The sequence below is a fragment of the Balaenoptera physalus genome (assembly GCF_965194825.1).
Source record: "Balaenoptera physalus genome assembly, chromosome: 1".
In the NCBI taxonomy this organism is placed as follows: Eukaryota; Metazoa; Chordata; class Mammalia; order Artiodactyla; family Balaenopteridae; genus Balaenoptera; species Balaenoptera physalus.
This window is the reverse complement of record NC_138882.1, coordinates 33,833,355-33,853,455: the sequence shown is the minus strand read 5'-3', so window position 1 is coordinate 33,853,455 and position 20,101 is coordinate 33,833,355. Positions and strand designations below refer to the sequence as shown.

Genomic DNA, 20,101 nt, shown 5'->3' with positions numbered 1-20,101 from the left:
GGAACTTCCAGGCTGAGGTTATCAGGGACTGGGGTGGGGGTGGGGGTGGACAACCAAAGCCGTGGAATCTCCTTCCCACTGAACCGTAAGAACGGGACAGATCTCCATCTTGGCTACGATAGGACGCGCGGTTTCCCTTGAGACTGGGGGAGCCTTCCCATCAGCTCCGGAGAAGCAGGAATGGCAGATTTGGGTTTCCGCGCCTACCAAAGCTCGGTGCAAAGTGGCGAAAGGAAAAGGCTGCACCCACGCACGCACCGCCTCATGTGCAAGCATCGCCAGGGAGCCCCAGCACCCCGAGCCGCTCTGCGCGCGCGCGCTAGGCCCGCCGCGCCCGTCGCCCCCCTCCCCAGCAGGGCGCCCCCGCCCCCGCCCTGCTTGATTTTAAACCCGCAGCAGACGGAACTCGACTTAAAATAACTATTTTGACAGTTCAGATGTAAATATGTGAGCGATGCGTGGGGCTGTTTTTCCTTCACACTTCCCCTCACCCCTCGCTCCCTACCGCAGCCCCAACTCTGCTGACGCGGAAATGATGGGAGAGCGCCGCCTGCAGGGTGTTCCCCAAAATGTGGCCAGGGAAGTGACTCGTCCTAGACCGCTCAGCCCTGGGGGGGACAGGGAGAATAAGAAGTTAGAGGAACCCCAGCTGACTTTCACCACACCACACTACTGTGCTAGAGTCAGTACGATATGTGAGATATGCAGAATCTCCTGCCACCTTTAATTCTTTTAACTAACCCCCTCAGTTGACTCATTGAACTCCTGCTTTGTGCCAGGCACTAAGTAAGCATTTTAGCACATGCTGTCTTTTTTTTTTTTTTTTTAAGGAATTCCTTTATTTTTATTTATTTCTTTATTTTTGGCTGTGTTGAGTCTTCGTTTCTGTGCGAGGGCTTTCTCTAGTTGCGGCAAGTGGGGGCCACTCTTCATCGCGGTGCGCGGGCCTCTCACTATCGCGGCCTCTCTTGTTGTGGAGCACAAGCTCCAGACAGGCAGGCTCAGTAGTTGTGGCTCTCGGGCCTAGTTGCTCCGCGGCATGTGGGATCTTCCCAGACCAGGGCTCGAACCCGTGTCCCCTGCATTGGCAGGCAGATTCTCAACCACTGAGCCACCAGGGAAGCCCTAGCACATGCTGTCTTATTTGATCCTCAAAAAAAATGGGGCGAGCATTATTATCTGTATTTTACATATGGAAAACAGAGGTTTGGGGAGATTGAGTTCTCTAGGCTGCCATAGCTAGCGAAGAGAATTGAGATCAGAACCCACGTCTTGTGCTCTTCCCCACCATAGCCAGTTGAGAGGAAGGAAGGTGGAGGCAGAGATCCACCCATTCTATAAGGAGGGAAACCAGAGTTTAGACAGATGAAGTCACACGTCTTTCTGGCCACTAACAAGCATCTTAGCTGGGGCAGATCCAGGACAAAAACACAGCATCTTTAGGACAGCCAGCCCATGCCTCTCTCCCTAGTCTGGACCCAGGCAGTGTGCTGGGACATGATGAGACATCCTTTGGAAGGAGGGTAGGAGAAAAGTTACTTGGAGAAAGAAAAGAGGAGGAAGGGAATAGGAGGGAGGAGGTCTAGAGAGTGGAGGAGCTTAAGTAGGCATAGACTGCATAGCCTGGCCAGGCAGAGCTGTGAAGTAGGGGAAGTTCATTGTCAGAGCTCCCAGCTACCCCTTTCTTTGCCCCCTTTTCCCCACCAGGTGCCCTCTCCCCCCACCAACCCATGCCGCCCTGGGGCCAGATGCCCACTGATACACTCATGCTTTTCTCCCATCCTAATGAAACCTGCTCCGAGAGGGAATCCAATGTATTCTTTGATGCTGTGGGGCAAATGCCTGATAACTGCCCAGTGTTCACCATCCTCCTGGATGACAAGCCCCAGGGAATCAAAGGCTGAAGTAAAAGAAAGGAAGCACTACTGAAATGTCAGACTCCTGGAGAGGAAAGGAATTTGGGAGCAATAGGGCCCACCTGTGACAGGAGAGGCTACGTATAGCACCTGTTTGCAAGGTGACTGCTGGCTTTGCATGTGCATACAGCTATGGGCAAATGTCGTAGACGTTAGCAAAGTGGAGAGAGGGGTCCTGAGGTCTGTGCTTTGAACATGCCTTCTGCTCCATCCTTCAAGTCTCAGCTCAAACTCCACCTCCACTGTGAAACCTTCCCTGATCCCTCCCCACTCTCCAAACACTTTGCTTGTACTCTACATCTTGCATGTCGCATCCTTCAAGCCTTTGCATGTTGCTTTTTATTAAATCGTGAGTTCCTCAAGGGGTAGGGCAATGTCTGATTTCCCTGTGTTTCTCCTACAGCTCTTCCCAGAGGGCTTTGTACAGTCAGGACTCAATATTGATGGGACGGATTGAATTGACAGGAGTGCACAGCACGCATTTCCCCACACAAGGGGTAAGGACTGGGATACTGACAGCAGAAGGGCCAGGGGCAGGCACCCCAGCTGACTCCTGGAGACTGAAAGGTGTGGGGCACTTATTTGTCCCAGACCATCAGCGACCACTATTGAGTGCTTATGTACTAGCACTGTGGTGGCTGCACCGGGAGAAGGGGCAGCCCCTCCCAAGAGCAGTCAATCCACCCTCTAAACTATGGAGCAGCAGGTGACACTTCAGCCTCATCCTGCCCCAGCTACTCCATGCCTTACAGGATGCTGGCTTTGGGGTTAAACCTGATGGCTCTAGCTCTCTGGCCCCCTCAGAGCCTCTTGCTTCAGTGATAATTTGGAATTGCTGGCCCTCCAGTCAAAGTGGAGTTATGATATAATAATCCTTTTAAAAGATAGTTTTATTGATATATAATTCACATACTATATGATATAATCATTCTTGTTCCTAATATTATGCCATCTTACAGCATCTGTCTCTTCTTGTTAAGTCTGAAAATTCCCATTTGTTACATCACTAGTCTTGAGAAGTACAACTAAAGGTCTTTATTCTCCTGTAAAAAATAAAAGCACCTTTATATCTGTGTGATCATATTGTAGTCCTAAACCACCTTCCCTGTTCTCCACCTCATCTCCTCCAGCCAGCTTTATCCCACTATTTCTCTGAGATGCTAGGAGGCAGGAGGCCGGCCTTCCCCCAATTTCTAGATAGCACAAGTGAGGCTCACAGCCCCAGGGGCTCAGTGTATCTCCTGAAGCCACGTCCTAGGCCCCATCACCTCACTTTCTGTTCATGCTCTTCTTCCTCCCAGTCTCCCTTCTCCGCAACAGAGTCGGTGGAAATAAATGTTTAGCTTCTGCTGCTGCCGTGTATCACAGTGCGAAATAAACACGAGGGTAGATGCCCCATCTACTCTGACAACATAATTCATTTACTGCAAAGGGATATAATAAAGTCTGTTTATTACAGCAATTAACAGAGCAGCATTTGCCGGCATGCTTTTTAGAGGCAACCAGAAAAGCGCTTACTCCAGGTGCATAGATTTCGGAAACCATGCATCTTGAGCCAAAATGAAACCAATTAGAGGCTTGGTGAATGGGTCCCAGCCCCCCTAGAAAAATTAGCCATCCAGGAGTCAGTTCACCTCAGTGCAGGAGCCCGACACAATATGATTGTACTTTACTGGGTTAAGACCTGGACCTGTCTCCAGGGTCATGGTCTTAAGGACATGCATGAAATGCTCCATCCGAACCCAACCACCCCAGCTATTGGGCTCAAATCTCACTGACCATCAAAGCATATAGGTGGGGAAGGTTAGCACCATTGGCTCTCAGGGGTACCTTGCCACTGAGGTGGGTGGTGCATAGGGAGAGGACCAGAGGCTGGGCCAGGGAGAGAGGCTAAGAAATCCTTTCATTAAACCCTGCCTTCAAGAGCGTCATCAAAGTTTAAGACCTCAAGCCTCTGGAGAGAAACGGCTGTTGGGTGGTGGGGGCAGGAAAGGAGAGAAACCCATGAGTCTGCTCTCCGGCCTGGAGAATATATGCTAACTGGCTTTGGGCATAAAAACTGGACAAAGGCATGAAGGAAGCCCAGTTGCCCCAGTTCTTTGGTAGAGGGGCAAAGGAAAGGGAGGTACCAGTTTAGGTTCCCTAGTGATGTTAAGTATATCTGATTACTAATAAAACAAACTTAGCTCTCCAGCCCCCTTCAAGGGGCCAGGGGTTGGCTTGTACCAACAGGACATTCTTCAGAACCAGCTCTGGTTTTCCCAAGAAGGGCAGCAGCCCCAGTGCCATAGCTTTGTGGGAAAAACTCATTGCAAGCAGCAGCTCTTCCTTTTTTCTCTGGAGCAGACTGTCAGGAAGACGATGGGGAGTTTTGATCTCCTTAAAAACATAAAAGTGAGCACCTAAGCCACTAGAAAACCAAAGGCTCAAAAGTGCAGAGGCAAACCGCTGTCAGACAGTTCCCCTGGTTGAGGGGTGACCCAGTGGGTTCCTGTTTCCTCCATTACTCTTTTCCCCTCTCAGGCCTCTGGGAGAAGGTACTGCATTGAAGGATGAGGGCAGAAGCCAGCCTGGCCTCTCTGGAACAGAGAAAGTCAGACCTTTGAGCATCATGAACAATGGGATAAAAATAGCAGTGTTGCCATGGCAACGAAGGCTGGGAGAGTCCTGAGGATCTCTGGGTCCTGCCATCTTCCCCTTCAGCCTTCCTCCCGCCTCTCGGATGGAACACAGGAATGAGCTGAGGGAGAAGGGAAGGCTGCCCAAGGGGAGGGAGACAGACCAGTAACCCACTAGGAAACGAACTCCAAAGCCTGAGGCTTCTGCCAGAGCCTGGGCTGCCAAGTCTTGGGGCTCCTGGGTTTTAGAATTTCTTCCTCAGTATAACAAGTTCATCCAGGGATGTCCAGGGTACCCCCCACACTTCACCCTCCTGGTGGATGGTCCTGACATCCTGGGCTCCCCTGTGAACAGCCAAGGTCACTGTTTAGTCTTCATGGTCTGTGGTTCTGATCCCAGATAGGACTGGCCACAACAGCCCAGCACAGTGCGCACTGACTTGGGAGTATAGCCTGAGAGACAGAGGATTAACTCCCGTGTTCCTCCATTGTTCACAACTTGGCCTTAGGGAGCTGTTTGTATTGGGAACAGGGTTACGGTGGGGACAGCTATCTCTTGCTCTTGCTTTTGTGTCCGAGGGATGGAGCATTCACTCTTTGGGAACAGCTTCTGGTTCTTGGTTCTCGTGGTGTCAGCCCCATCACCTGCTGGACACAGCAGCCACCTTCAGGGTGAACACCACGCTTTCTGGGCCAGCATGCAAGGAGCCCACCAAACACAGCAGCCTGAGATTTTCTTCTCCGGTGCAAGCGCATCTTCATGGTTGTGGAAGACACTTGTGTCTGTTTCCAAAAGTTCAAGCCACACCAGGGCACATCTGATCCAATATACCCTTGCAATGTATGCCTTCCTGTGAGGTAGGGAGGAAATGGGTCTTGTCGCCACCTTTTATAGAGGCTGGGAGAGAGGAAGCAAGTTGCCAAGGTCAGGAGTCAGCCATGGCAGAGCTCTGGGAGACTGGGGGCTGCAGCTCTCTATCCAAAGACTGTCATCAGCCCATCCCACCGCCGGCACATCCCAGACCACTGGGCTAAATGCACATTCAGTCTGTAGACAGCAGATTGCAGCCTGAGGCACTTCCCCTTGCAGAAGGCAAGGTAATAAGGTGGGGTGGGTCAGTCAGCTTGGAGATGGGCTCACCAGCAGCTGTGCAAAAGGGTTACATAAACTGGGGCAGGGAGCGGGTCCTTGAGTTCCATCTGCAAGGTGTGTGTGTGTGTGTGTGTGTGTGTGTGTGTGTGTGTGTGTGTGTGTGTATAAGAGAGACCATGCACAAAAGTGGCACTTGGCTTGGCCCCAACAGGGCCTGGAATTGGAGTCCTGGCTACAAGAAGGAGAGACAGAACTTCAGGGCATCCTGGTTCCCTGAGCAGGGAGTGCTGGGTAGGATTCTAGCAGGAGAAGCTCTGGGTGCCTTGGTTTTCCTTCTCACTCCTCCCACCCTTTCTTGGATCTACCATGTCACTCCCATCCACCCTCCCCGCACATTTGCTGCATGCACAAAGCACACCAGCTGGGGCACAGGAAACCTGCAACCCCTCTGGTTCCATAGCTTTGAGCCCCACTGAGGTTCAACTTCCCAGACCCACAGAGCCCTGGACTCTGGAGGGGACTCAGAGGACATTAGTGCAGTCCCTTCTTTATAGTTGAGGAAACTGAATCCCAGAAACAGGATATAATTAGCCTAAGGTTATGCCATCGTCAGTGAGAAGCAGGGCTAGAACCCAGGAGAGCTGGTTCCCAGCTCAATGCTCTTGCCACTGTGCTACCTCGTGCATATTTCAGTTAGTTAAATTATTGCTTTTTTTTTTTTTTTCCAAAAATAACAATCTCCCTATATATTCCCATTGACCCATATGCTACATGCAAAAAGCCCTTCTCTGGGAATGGAGAAGGAAATGACATTCTAATAAAAAAAGACCTGAGACAAGAAGCTCCTCGGGATCCCTCCAGCCAGGGTCCCAGACAACACTCAAGTCATAAGAGCCTCAAGCACCCTTCACATCTCTTTATCCCGCTACATAACAGCCCACATAAGTAGAGGGGAAACAAGCCGGGGGAGTTCTCCCTTTTATAGATGGGGAAACGAAGCCGTCTCACCTGTCTGCGAGGAGGACTCAGTGCCACGCAGCAAGACCGGGAGGCCCGACCCCTCCTCAGAATCATCTACTCATGTTGCCACCTGCCTCACCCCTGGAGCTCCTGGTCCCCACCTCAAGGCAGGGTCTGGGAGAGAACATTGGAGTGGAGGGAATTAGAAACAGGGAGGACAAAACAGTCCAACCTGACCTCTGGGAAGGAGTGAGACTCAGGGCAGGAAACAAGGCAGCCAGACCCCACCCCCAGCCCCTAAAAGGAACGGGAGGAAGAAAAGCCTGGGCTACAAGTCAGGTGCTTGGGGCACATGGTCTGTGGATGTGGGGGCTGCTTCTGTCTTTTTGGGTTAAACTTCTCCCCTGGGCTCCCGTTTGAGACGCTGAGAGGAACCAAGTCCCCATTTCCCTGAAAAGAAAACTGAGGGACGATAGATTGTCGGGTGAGTTGGCTAGAAGCTGCTGCCGCCTCCTACTCAGCTGCAGTGTTGGCCTCAACCTTAGCCCTGGATGAAAAAGGGGCCACAGCTTGGAGGCCAAGGGCAGCTGTCTGCAGGTACAGCTGGGCCTTGACCTTGGGACCTCTCCATGTTCCCATAGCAGGGGCTCAAGATATCCAGTATCCCTCCAGAGCCAATGGAGTTCCCCTGGGGGAAGCAGCTCTCTGAACTGGCTCACTGCCAAACCCCTGCAGCTGAAATCCCTGCCAAGCCTGAGAGCACAGGGGAAAGCTCTCGTTCGCCACCCCTCCCGCATATGTTTCCCACTCTCCTGACCTTTCCTCCAGGTGAGCCCATGTGGTCAGGACAGAATACCCAACACCTCTGTCTCCAGGGATACAATTTCATCCTCCACCACAGGAGTGACTTCGCTGGGGCTGCAGCCTCGCAGGCAACTGCTAGAGATGTACCTGGCCTCCAGGTGGGCTCTCCCACCTATCAAGGGACCCATGAAAGCGTTTCTGCCCATCTCTTTGCCTCACCGAGGCCTCTACTGTCCAAGAGGCTGAAGAACCAGGGGGTTTTTCTTCTGTCCCTTGTGACCCCACTGGCCTTTATTGCTCCTTCCTCGAGGGAAGGACTTCTGTTTATAATTCTTTGGATATAAAAGGAAATAACAGATTGCAGAAGGCAGGGGCTGGGCAGTAAGGGCAAAAAAGGGGGTTGGAGGATGGGAGGAGAGAAATCTTAAGCTGTGCTCTAGCTTTGCAAAGAGGACCTGGATACCACCAAATCTGCCAAAAGCCCAGGAAATGCCCCTGAGTGTGGGGCTTGAGGGAGACAGGCAAAGGCTGCCAGGATAGAATGTGCCCTTGCTTCTGGATGAAACAGTGGAGGAGGTGTCCTGTCCTCCCTAACTACCCAGAGAGGTCCACATTCCAAGGAGAGGGGTACACAGCCCCTCCTGTCCTGGGGCCCTGACCTCCTCTACCCAGGTCACTTGTTATGTTTCAGAAAGGTTATTCTGTCCCTGGATGCCAGAGGGGATGTGACTTTGCTCCTGGGCTGAATTGTTCCTGTGATGAAGTAGAGGGCAGACTTGCTAAAGCTACAGAATCTGCCTAAAGTGTCTCTGCCACTGGCATTGCTGTGTGACCCTCGAGCACCTGAGAGGTCCAGGCACAGTGACAGAAGGCCGAGTTTCATCAAAATGGGAGGCAAGGAAGGATGCGAAGGAAGGACATGGTTTTTTGTTTGCTTCCTACCTCCTGGAAATAGGCTGGGAGTGGGGACAGATTCTGACCCTGAAGTTTGCTGGAGGTAAGGACAAGTCAAGGAAAGGGGACAAGTCAAGGAAAGTCTTAGAGGGCCCCCTCCTCCCAGAGTGTCCCCTAAAGGCACCACATGTCAGCATTTCCCCCTCTATGGCTTCTGAGAAGAGAAGGAAGGGGCAGGTGAGTGAGGCAAGGAGATGGGAGAACAAAGGGAGGGCTCAGTTTAGTCCCGGAAAGGGATCCCCGGGTCTGGCCCCGGAAGGCAGTCCCTGAGGAGGGGAGTCAGGGCCTGGGAAAGAGGCTGCCCACATCTGAGCTGCTGCCGAGGAGACACAGTGGAGATGAGTGGGCAGAGAGGCCAGGCTGGAGGGAAGGCTGCTATCTGGAGTGTGGGAGAGAGCAGTGCCGAGGGAGACACAGAGCCTGCTGTGAGCTGGGGCAAGGCGAGGACAGGCGTCTGCCCGGCCTCTCACTGTCCCTGCACGGCCACGCTACTCACAGCCAGGTGGCCTCCCTCAGGCCTGGCCCAAAGGGACGCCGGGAGGGGACAGACGGTAAAGGACTCATCTCCCGGCCACATTCCTGTGGACCTGGCTCTGGGCTCTGGGGAGGCTCCCGCCTCAGGTTCTGGCATCCTGGGAGAGACTCCATCCCGGGCTTGGAGCGGGTCTGTCTCACACGTCTACCTGCTTGAGGCCTCTGCCACGGTCAAGGCTGCTGGGAGTTTCTCTGGCAGAGCAGCCAGTTTCCCATTTAGCAACAGCTCCCCTGGCCCAAGGCAGCGTGTCCCTCATGGGAGCGGTTACCCTGAGCAGAGTCCCAGAGCCCTCGGGACCTCAGGACAGGAAGAAGCTCCGTTCCTGGGGCCTCCCTGGGGCTTCTCAGTCTCTGGAAGGCACATGGCAGGTCCTGGGCTTCCCCTGGTGTGACTGGGGCCTCTCTCCAGGGAGGTCTCAGGATTGGAAACCCAGGGGCAGGAGGAGGCCAGGGCACACAGGAGGCTGAAGCTCGCAGGTTAGACGGGGTCAGGTGGTCGGGTCGCCTGAGAAGAGCCCTGGCCAGATGGAAACTTCCTGCTCCAAGCCTCAGACAGGAGCGGGCGCCTCAGGCCTAGGACCTGCTGGGGGCTGAAGAAGGGGCCCTGGTTCCGCTCACACCGCCGTTTCCCGCTCTCTGTGAACTTCTTCCTTCTTCCTCTTCATCTTGCAGAAACCGTGGAGGCCACAGAAGCAAGCGAAAGTGAACTGGGGCATGCCCTGGGCCAGGCTGGGGGCTGCTCACCAGAGAAGATCTGCAGGGAAAGGCAGAGGAGGAAGCGGGGGCAGGAGAAAGGCAGGAGAGAGAAGCAAGCTGGGGTTAACATCCTGGAGCCCTCCTGAGGCTGCCCAGGCCCCGCCAGACCTCTCACACAGCTGGCGGACAGGGCGCGCCACCAAACAAAGGCCTCTTTGAAACCTTAGTGTTTCCCGGTCTCGGTGGAGTTGATGTCATTCCTCAGATTGGAGCCTGGGTGAGTCCAGGGTAGGGAAGAGAAGGCCCCGGCTGCGGCCACCTTTGTCCCCCTCCCGCCCCTCTGCCTCCCCTCGTCACCACACACCTATGCTTGGGATCAGGAAGCAAGCCAGCTCAAAATAAGCTTTGTCTTGTGCCACCTTGCACAGGTTAGACGTGGGGGGTTCCCACTGGATCTTTTAGATCACACAGTCCGATAATCCAAGTGTGGGACTTTGGGGACCTTGAAGGAAGTCCCTCATCCAGCACAGCCTCTACCCTGACACCTGGAACTGAGTCTCAGATTCCTCCCTTCCCTAACAGCCCCAATTTGTCTGAAATCCTTAGGGAAATCTATAGGGAACATAAGGCACTTCCTTTGACCACTCCGGGCAATACAAATCCCCATCCTCCTCAGTAGAGAACAGACAGCACAGAGTTCTTTTAGCCAACAGGCTATTTTATTGAGCACCTATGCTGGGCAAAGGGGTTGGGAGGTAAGAATATAAGGGTAAGGGTATGCTTTCTTCCCTAGCACAAAAGTCAGTCTGAGGTAGGGGCTGAGGCTGGCTTTACCCCAGCTGGGCATGTTGTCCCCCACCTCTGGCTGACACGACCCTCATCACAGGGAGCAGGGGCCCCTCTGGTATCTGCGGCATGGGAGGGGGCTTCAGAAGACCAGCTCTCAGTCTGTGAACGTATCCCTTTCTCCAAACACTCACTGAGGTCTCCTTGGCCTCAGCCATCCGCAGATGCCTCCAGCTCACTTCTCTGCCCTTCCTCTGCCCCTGGGCCTGCCCTGGAGGGAGCAGAAATACATTCAAGTCAGCTCCAGCAGGGCAGCCGGGACAAAAGAAAGCACACTGCATTGAGGTCACGCCTGCATCCTGGGCCTGTTTTGATCACTTGTCTCTCTGGGAAGAACACCAGGGACAGCCCAGATGCTGACAGGAAGGGGTTTGGAATAAGGAAGCATGAGCCATGTCCCTGGCCCAGCCCCTCCTACAATAGAGATTGCATAGAATGTCCAATGCCCCAGATGCTAGGCACACCTGCAAAGCGTTTCCATTGTCTCTGAGGAACTTGGCAGGGCCCGGCTGGTGGCTCTCTGGATAGTTCCACAGGCCTGGCCAACCTGGCTCCTTTGGACAAACTTCCTTCATGTTTCTCCAGGCAGAGCAGAGGGCCCAGCTGGTAGGCCCTCACCAAGCACAGTGCCCACAGTGGAGTGGGTCCTGTCAGGATTCTCCCCTCCCTCCCCCTCTCAGTGTCCTGGTAATCCAGCTAATGACTGTAATTAATAGGTGCAATGCATTTCCGATGGCCAGCTGGGTGGGCAGGAAGCCCAGCTTGAGTCAGCATGGGTAGGTAGACTGGTTATTTAAATACCCGCTTTCTAGCACCATCCACACACCCACTCTCCTAGAGTATATATAGAGAGCAGAGAGCAATCTCCAGGATATATATAGACAGAGCCAAGACACAACTACTATATTTCTAGATCTATCCACTGCAGCTATCTCTGGATCCCTCCCGTGACAAACCTAGAGAAAGACCGGGATCTTAATGGGGGCTTAGATGGCCTGGGTTCTATTCTTGGCTCTGACGCCGGCATGCTGTGTCACCCTAGGCAAGTGACTGCACCTCTCTGGGCCTTCATTTCCTCATTTCAGTGTTCCAGGAGATTAATCAAGGTTTAACACTTAGACCCCAAAGCTAAGGGGCTGAAAGGGCACTAGGAGTCCCAGCCTGATTAGGAAGAAGGGAGGGAGGGCCGTGGGTTTCCTTGTGATCAGTAATTGCTAATGCATACACTTTCTTTGCTGCAGGAGGTGGGGTATATCAAGGGTACTATCGACAAAGCATTCCCACAAGTACAGGAAAAGTATTTGGGGAGGAATCAGTAGGCACAACACGTTTGATCTGGGGAAGGAATTCACAAATAAAGCAAGTCCAGCAGGTAGCTGTGACCATCACTCCCCCATCACCACCCTCACAGTCTCTGGTCCCAGGGTTCAGAGATCCTCTTCCGTCCCCACCCTACTTCCCATCCAATGCCTGCTTTCTTAAAAACAGCAAAATGTACACAAAAACACCCCCTACATTCCCCTTCCCCCTTGCCAGGCCAGTGACTGTGCCTCCCAGGGATGCTTTGGGAAAGATGAGAACGTGCCGAGTCTTCTGCTCACTGTGATGACAGTGAGGGCTGGGGGAAGGAACCAGGACCTACACATCAGAGGAAAGGAGGGTCAAGTGAAGCCGCTCAAAGCTGGGCTAGGGGCTGCAACCTGGCTCCTGAGGTGTATCTGAGAGGTGTATCTGAAAGCCAACTGCCTCACTGGCAGTGCTGGGTCCTTGTTTCTAAGGGCAGAGAGTATACCCAGGGGAGCTCAGGTCTTTGATCTGAAGGGCCTGGCTATCCTCCCACTCTCTACCAGGGAGTGACGGGAGTGACAGGGTCTTCACTGCAAGGTGCACGACTCCAAGCCCTGGTGACACACAGGTCCCTGGGCCAGCCCCTGCACTGGACAGACCTGGGGCAGAGAGCCCCATCCCACTTTCAGGCCTGCTGTGAGCCCCCTTCCTTCTCCCTCAGAATCCCTCTGCCCTACCAGCAGGAACCTGGGGACCTCCTTTGTCTGGGCTGTGGTCTCTGCTCCTCTCTCTGCTCTGTGCCCCCTGCCTTACTCTCTTCACACTAGCTGGGGGCTCCCTGGAGAAGTCAGATCCTGAAGAACCTCCTCTAACTGTTTCTACTTGAGGGGAAAGGGGTATGAATGTTTGAAATGAAGAGTCTGGGAGTCTCAGTGAAGCCAGTGGACTGACTGGGGGCACTCCTCACTCGCCCCCCAGCTCATCCATGGTCCATGCTCGCTATGGAAACTTCCCCTCCCACTCTGCAGCTTTCCCCTCTAACCTTAATTTCCATGCCCAGGAGGGGCTAAGGATTTGAAAAACAGCCCCCCAAAACCCAGAATAGGAAGGAAAGGGAGGTGAACACTGGACAGACGGCTGCTATCCCACGGTTGGCTGCATCTGACTGCAAGCTGTTGGCCCAGGTTTCTTTCGCATCCTCCTCTCTGGCCTGGCCCCAGCTCAGGTCCGAGATGGTGTGGGGTACGGGGGCATTGAAGCTCCTCTGCCGGTCAGCTTTGTGGGGGCCAAGCAGGAGCGCTGCCAAGCCACAGAGCATCACCCCCAGCCACCAGGAGTTTCCCCAGCCTCCCTGCTGCCCCCTCCCCAAACCTCTCACCCCCACTTCTCCTCTCTTAGAGGACCCTGCAGACACCCTCCAGCGTCCTCGGATTCTAGCCCCTTCAGCAAAAATGGGGCAGTGGGTCAGAGACTGCTTGAATGGTGGAAGAACCAAGAGGAAGAAGGGAGTCAGGGCTGGCTAGAAACTAAGGTAAGGAAGAAGCCAGGGCTCCAGGCTTGCAGACCACAAACTCCCAGGTGTCTCAGATTTTGGCAACGTCCTTCATCAAAGTGGGCGGCAGTAGGGGTTGGAAGGATAGGGAGATATTTACAAGTGTTGGGACAAGTCTGGAACTCTCTGACAGACAAAAAAGGGACATATTCCTTCCCCTGCCCCCCACCCCAATCCCCTCACCTCCCGAAGCAGAGTAGCTTCCAGCAAGGCCCTCCCATCTTCACTCTGCCCCACCGCCACCTCAGGTAAAGGGCAAAAGAGAAGTGACCCAGAGAGGAGGGGTGCCCTCAGCCTCTAGGACAATGCTGAGCCCCCACCCCCTCCCCAGCTCCCCTCAGCACCGCGCCTCAGTAATTAAAATATGAATTCACCTTCCCTCCCCGAGCCATTCATCACTGCGAAGGGAAGCAGCTGCGGCTTAGGAGACCGGATTTGGGGGATTAGCTCGGGCGGTGGAGCAGACACACCAGGAGAAAGAATTAAAAAGGGAGTGAATTGGGTCTTCTCTCCCCACCTCCTCCCCTCTCCCTCTCCCTTGGGCCTCCTCGGAGCCTCACACCCCACCCCTTTCCCCAAAGCCTGGCCTCGGTAGGTTTCTGGGAACTGTAGTCTCCAACACTGTGTTGATAAACAGGCAGGCCAGGGGTGGGTGGTGGCACAAACTACAGATCCCAGGCCTTCTTCCCAGGGTTGGCAGCAGCAAAACTGGGCACAGGCCTCCAGTCTGGGAGAAGCCCAGTTCTCCTTGGAGATTAACTCCTTCTTGGTCTGCTTGAGACTGAGTTCCAGCCTCTGGCTTACTGAGTGCCGGGAATCTGGAGCCAAGGTCCCCTCTGCCTTTGATGGCTTGCCTAAGCCAATCCTCCCCCCTTTTCTTGCTTGCCCACTTATGGAGAAAGAGGGAAACTCCCCCAACCTTTCAAAACTACAAAGGCAGCCTCGCATTTACCAGTGGTTCTGCGGGACTTGGGGGCCTTGGGAGCTCAAGGGGTCAAAACACTAAAAGTCTTGAAATGTCTTTACCCTGGCTTCCAGGGTCTTCCAGGCCTGCTTGTCTGAGGCTGGCCCACCACAAGGGTCATCACAAGCATGACTGGGGTCATCAGCTTGACATGGTGACGTGGTGGTCCAGACCATCAGTGCTATAAGGGCCCCAGAAGTCAAACGTTAATGCCATCCCCTTCTAAAGATGGGAGAGAGATTTTTTTCCATAGTCTTTGCATTTAGAAAGCAGAGTTTTAGCAGTCCAACTCCATTTCCATGGGACGAATACAACCAGAGAGATTCACTTGAATCACAGCAGTGTTAAACACGGGCCCACTCTCCCAAGGGAGGCCTTATGCTGGGTATCTCTGAAGACTGTGAAAAAGACTTAGATGGCTCAGAATATTTTAGGTTTCAGCTGTCTGCAGGCAGGTGACAGGATATACGCAGCCCTCTGATCTGTGAATCCTCCGGGAGGGGGCATGAGGCCAGCTTGCCTATTCAATTCAGTTCAACAATTATATGAAATATATAACTGCACATCTCCTCCAGGCCTGCCCCAGTGGCAGTGGCCAAGAGTCAAAGAAGAGAAAGGAGCTGCAACTTTTTAACCCCAGAAGCACCCCAGGCCCAGGCGCAGCAAGGTGGGACTGTCTCAGGTGAGCTGTGGGCTTGGTCTTGTGCCCCTGCTTGCGGCAGCTGACTGCTTTTACCCCACCCACCTGTTCTCCCAGTTCACAATTTATTCAACAAACATTTACCCAGCAACCCCCACTGAGAGCCTTGCCTTGCTGGAGCTTCACAGAGGCATAATCATCCTTGAAGGGGTCATCTGTCCCCTTCTTCCCAGGCCCAGCCCAGTGCCGGGGCCTTCCTGGCAAATTGTGCAACAGGATTCCTGGGAGGGACTCAGCTGTAGCAGGAAGGGGGCACTGCTTCAACCTGACTTGTCAATTAGGACATGGGGAGCTAGGGGGAGCAAATCAGGTGCCTGGATGTCCTCGTAGGAATAGGATAGGCTCATTCTGAGCAGGGGTGGGCAGCGGGACAAGGAGGGAGGTGGGGGAAGGTACCAGCCACCTCTGATCTCTGGCCAAGAGAACCCAGAGGGAAAGTGGGAAACCCTGGCAAATTCTCCTCCCTGTTCTTGCACCATCTAAGCTGGGGCAAGAGGGGAAGTGGCTTGGATGAGCCCCAGCAAAAACCCAGCTGGCTCAGGCTTTCTCTTTGCTTCTCCTATTGTTTTCATTTTCCCCCCTCTGCTCCTGCTGGAAAAGGAAAACCTGTGATGGACAAAGGGTGATTAGAGTTGGACCACAGGGCCATTTGTGGACGTACATCCAATAGAGACCTGGTGAGAAGAGGCCCTGGTGTGAGAACAGCACTTTCCCATGCATCTGCCTGTTGGCTCTCCCAACACCCAGCATGATGTGGCAAGAGCACAGATTCGAATTCCAGCCCCGCCTCTTTCTAACCATATGAACTTGGGCCAGTTTCTTAGCTCCCTTGTGCTTCAGATTTCCCATAAGTAAAATGGGATAATGATAGTATCCTTTTCATAGGGCTGTTTCCAGGATTAGATGAGTTAGTACAGGTGAGATAGATAGAATCATGCCTGGTAAATGTTGGCAGGGGAAATTAAGAGCTCTGAGACATTCTAAGTAACTTGCCTTCTGATTCTCAATACCAAGTATAGTACCCTCTGATTCTTCAGTGGTCTTAGGCAGACCAGGGGCTGGAAGGAAAGGGGAGGCGAGGGTTGCTCCTCTGCTGCTCTAGCCAGACTGCCTTATTTGCATCTGCTAGAGTCTTCCAGGATGGCTGGGATGGAGTTAGGCAGATTTAAATGTGAGAGCAGAAATAGGCATGGGGAGCTCGGCCAGATGAGTGGCAGGCAGGAAGGAATAGGGAGAGCAGGTACCATTCACAGACCCAGAAGGAGGGAGGCAAATGCCTGGACTGGACAGCAGACCAGAGGCTGGGGACCCTGGGCTCCAACTTGCAGCCCATGGGGAGCAGCTGCCTTCCTAGTTTCACTCTGTTGCCTGAGCGCTCTCATTTCAGCCACTGAGAAGTCCCGAGGTCTCTCTCACACAGAAAAAAGTTGAGGATTCCGAGCTGACCACAGAGACGTGAGCAAGGCCGAGAAGCAGAGGCTGTACTGGAGGCACTGAGCAAAGGCCTGAGTGCTGTGCTGTGTGTTCCAATGCCCCTGACTCCAGCCACCAAAGCTCTGACTCAAGACACGCCTCAGTAACTTGGCAAGGGGAAAGGAACCAACTCAGAAATCCCAGCACCCCCTGACTGTTTCCCTCCATCCTAAGGGAATTTCCTTCTGGAATCACGCATCCAGCCTCTTCATCTCAGAGTGAGAGACCAAGTCCAGAGAGGGGAAGTGACTTGGTCAAGGTCACACAGCCTAGCCTCGATCCCAGGTTACCAGATCCCCTGCATGCACAGCCCCCAAGCGGAACCCCCTTTGGTGCCCCCTTTGTGGCTGCCTCCTAGCCTGGTCCTGGGGGGAGATGCAGGTGCTGCAGGAGTAGGAGCGCGCCCCTCACTGTAGCCCATGGCTTTTAGCCCTACATGAGTTTGGAACAGTAATCACATAGGAATGAAAAGCCATAGGCCACAGCAGAGCTGAGGGGGTCCAGCGGCAGGAATCTCAAAAGGACGCAGGGAGCTGGCGGTACGTGGGGAGGCCTCACTCACCTTTCCACCAACCCCACCCACACACCCACACTGCCTCCCTGGAAGTACCCGGCCCCACAGGTCACATTCTCTTACCCTCCCCCACCACCTGCCTGGGCCCCTGAAGCATTAAAGCCATCGCAGTAATGAGTTTCCAGTTCTTGCCCTACAAAAGCCCCGCACAATGGGCCTCACTCCGGGGTATGAGGAGGGGTGGCTTCCTGGCCATAAAGGACCTCCTCAAATTTCCTTAATTAGCCTCCATCCCCCCACCCAGGGTCCTTAACTACCTCCTCCTCTAGAGAATAAGGCCGGATCTTTTCAAAGCTACTGCTGCCGGTGCCCAAGACCAGCCCCATATTAGGCTCTCTCCTTACAAAGCTTAACCCTTTCTAGTCCAGCCACAGGAAGCAAAGAGGGCCGAGGAAGGCCTGGGCTTAGAGGGGTGAACGAGTTTCCTGCGCACCCCCAAGGCTGGGGGCTGGCCTGCACTTCCTAGACTAGTCCAGGTGGCTACCAACCGCACCCATTCTTGCATGACACAAGGGCGGGAGTGGTCGGAAGGATCTCTGTCTTCAGACCTAAGTGGAGGCAGGAAAAGGGCCTGACCTTGAAATCCCCACCAGCTGAGGGCAGCCAGCTTTGGCGCCATCCCTGGGCGATGCGGTGGCGGGGGGCTCTGGGCGCTCCGCCTCCCTCATCGGCAGGATATGGTGGTTGGTACGGCACCTCTAGGACTAGGGTGAGGAGCTGAGTCGAGGTGAACCAAGGTCTCAGGACCCTGGAAAAGATGTGCTCTAAGCACAAGTACTGTCTCTTCACTCCCTCTCCCGTGATGCGTCAGTTGTGGGCATGCATCAGCCTCGGAGAAAAGGAGTTCAGGGAAGCCCCAAGGGATTCAGATCCCTGAGCCTGGCCTTGACCTCTCTCAGGGACCCCCAACAGAACGGTAAGAGGCCTTAGGACCAGATCAGGCCCCAGCTCTGCCACGGAGCAGCTGCAATCCCCACCTGAGCCCTCCCCCCACGCTCAGAGGCCCTGGATCTCTGCAGGACCCTGGCCGGAGCAACCTCCTTCAACTGGGCCATGCACACTCCCCAGCAACACCACACAGCACACCCCAGTCTTGCCCAAACTTAGGGCCAAACTTCCCACCTGAACTTTGGGTCATTGGCCCCCAACCCCAGAAGCCTTTGGTTTTCCTTCCCTTCCTCTCCCATGGGTCCCCAAACCTCAGACCCAGGACTTGTAAAAAACCGTGGGCTCCAAGCAGAATGACCACAGTCCCCTCCCAAGGGACACTGGGCTCTGGGCGGGGGTCCAAGGGGCTGCTCACCTGGTGGGCCCAGCGAGGGCCCCTCTCCCTCGCGGTCTCCCTCACATTCCCGCAGAGCTACTTCCTGACTTCCAGGCAGCCACTCACTCCTCCACTTACCCCCAGAAGCTCCAGGCCCAGCCCCGAGAGGGCAGGCCTCCTCCCTCTTCCCGCCCACCACTGGCCTGGTCTGAGCTGTGCCCAACTCAACTTGACTCACTAGTGAAGACCTGGCCGCCCCTCCCCCAGCCGGTAGCCGGTGGGAGAGGGCAGGCCGGGCAGGCAGGGGAGGTCAGGTATTCCTTCAACCCTGACTTGGGCCTGGGTAACAAAGGTCTCATTGAGCCTCTGGCTGTCTGGTTGGTGAAGCACAAACCTCTTGTATCTACTCGCTTTTGATCTCACTCCCTCTGAACCCGCCGTGTATTACTCACGTCCCCCTGCTGGGCTATTGGTGTGGAGGGGCTGTTTTGTCTCCTCCCTCCCTCCCCATCTCTTTTCTCTCCTTCCTTCCCCTGCTGCTCCCCTCCAGCGTTTTTATGGTTTAATTTTTGGCAGGAGACCTGAGGCGGCTCCCTGGAGGCCCCCTCTTCTGCCTAGCTGCCCCTCCCCATCTCTGCAGGCCTAGCTCCTCTCCACGCTCCCCCCGCCCCCCACTCTGTGTCCCTCCACATTCTCTGCTCCCGCGCTCGGCCCGCCTTCTATTTCGAAGATCCTCAGACCGGTCTGGTCCTTCCCTCGGATTCCTGGCCGCAGCTGGGATCCAATCCTGGCTTCCCGGCCCTGAGCACAGGAAAGGCTCAGCCTGCCTGCCGGCCCCAGCCCACCTGACAAGCCCAAGGAAGCTCCAGAGCGGGGCAGCCTCTCTCCCCGTTGTTTCTGGGGCCAGAAGGACTGGGGGGTGAGGGGCAAGAACAGCTATCAAGTCTCAGGTATTAGCCTGTCCAAGACCTCCGTGGAATGTGGAGTAAGGGAAAGAGGTCACTAGGCCTCGCCTCCTTTTCTGCTTCCTCCAGTCTTGAGAATCTGCTTTCTAGTGAAAGGCCACCACTTGGTGAGAACCCCAAGGATTCACCCTCTCAAGCTAGGACCAACCCCCCCCCCAACCCCCCAGTTCCTGTCTCCTCTGTGGCTGCCTCTGAGCCTTCTGCAGCTCTGCTGAGGGTGAGGACTGGGTGGGGCTCAGGCAGCTCAAGGAGCAGTGCATATAGGCCACCCCACAGGGTCACTGGTAATGACCTCTCTCTGGCTTCCCTGGTCCTGTTCCCCAGGACAGGCCACTCCAGGGAAAGAGACAGTCACCTTTGAGGTCTGAGCTCTCCCTGGAAAAGCCAACAGATGCTAAGAATTCCCATGCTAGTGACCCCAGAGAGCCCTGCCAGGTCCCCCATGCCTACCACCTGTGGCCACCTCTCCACCTCTGGGAGTTTCCACCCCTCCCTGGCCCCCAGGTACTCCCATTCAGCTGAGCTGAGGATTTGGGAAACTTCTGCCCTGACAGAGGCCCCATTCTTCCTGCTGCTGGCTCCCATTGTCCCTCATGACTCCACACATTCTTGGGCCTCTAATGAGAAGCCGAGACAGCCCTTCCAGCCCTGCTGTTGTTGTCAGCACAGCCTGGGCCCGGCCACCAGCCTGTGGCAGGAATTGGGGGGTGGGGGTGGAAATAAGAGGGAGTAAATGGAGGTTGGAGACAGAACAGAGGAGGGGAGGAGACAACTGGGAGAGACAGAACAGAGACGCTGAGAGAAACTGTGAAAGAGGAAAGGAAGTGATATAGGAGAAAAAGGAAAAGGAACTAATATTTTATTGAGTGAAAACTATGGGTCATGCACATGCTAGGCCCCT

General features: G+C 54.6%; 1 protein-coding gene across 2 annotated transcripts; it reads right to left on the bottom strand.

Annotated features, from left to right (window-relative positions):
• Nucleotides 1–381: 381 nt before the first annotated feature.
• Nucleotides 382–18,703, bottom strand: BLACAT1 (BLACAT1 overlapping LEMD1 locus). 2 transcript variants are annotated; one of them, XM_082412289.1, is made up of 2 exons: nt 18,275–18,703; nt 382–9,633 (listed from the first exon to the last, which is right to left on the bottom strand). In XM_082412289.1, the coding sequence occupies exon 2, from the start codon at nt 9,593–9,595 to the stop codon at nt 9,494–9,496; it is 102 nt and encodes a 33-aa protein (XP_082268415.1). In that variant the 5' UTR covers nt 9,596–9,633; nt 18,275–18,703; the 3' UTR covers nt 382–9,493. The 2 variants fall into 2 exon arrangements, with proteins under 2 accessions (XP_082268415.1, XP_082268414.1); XM_082412288.1 differs by lacking the exon at nt 18,275–18,703 and adding an exon at nt 13,635–16,888 and having other exon boundaries at nt 382–10,632.
• Between the last annotated feature and the right edge of the window lie 1,398 nt (nt 18,704–20,101).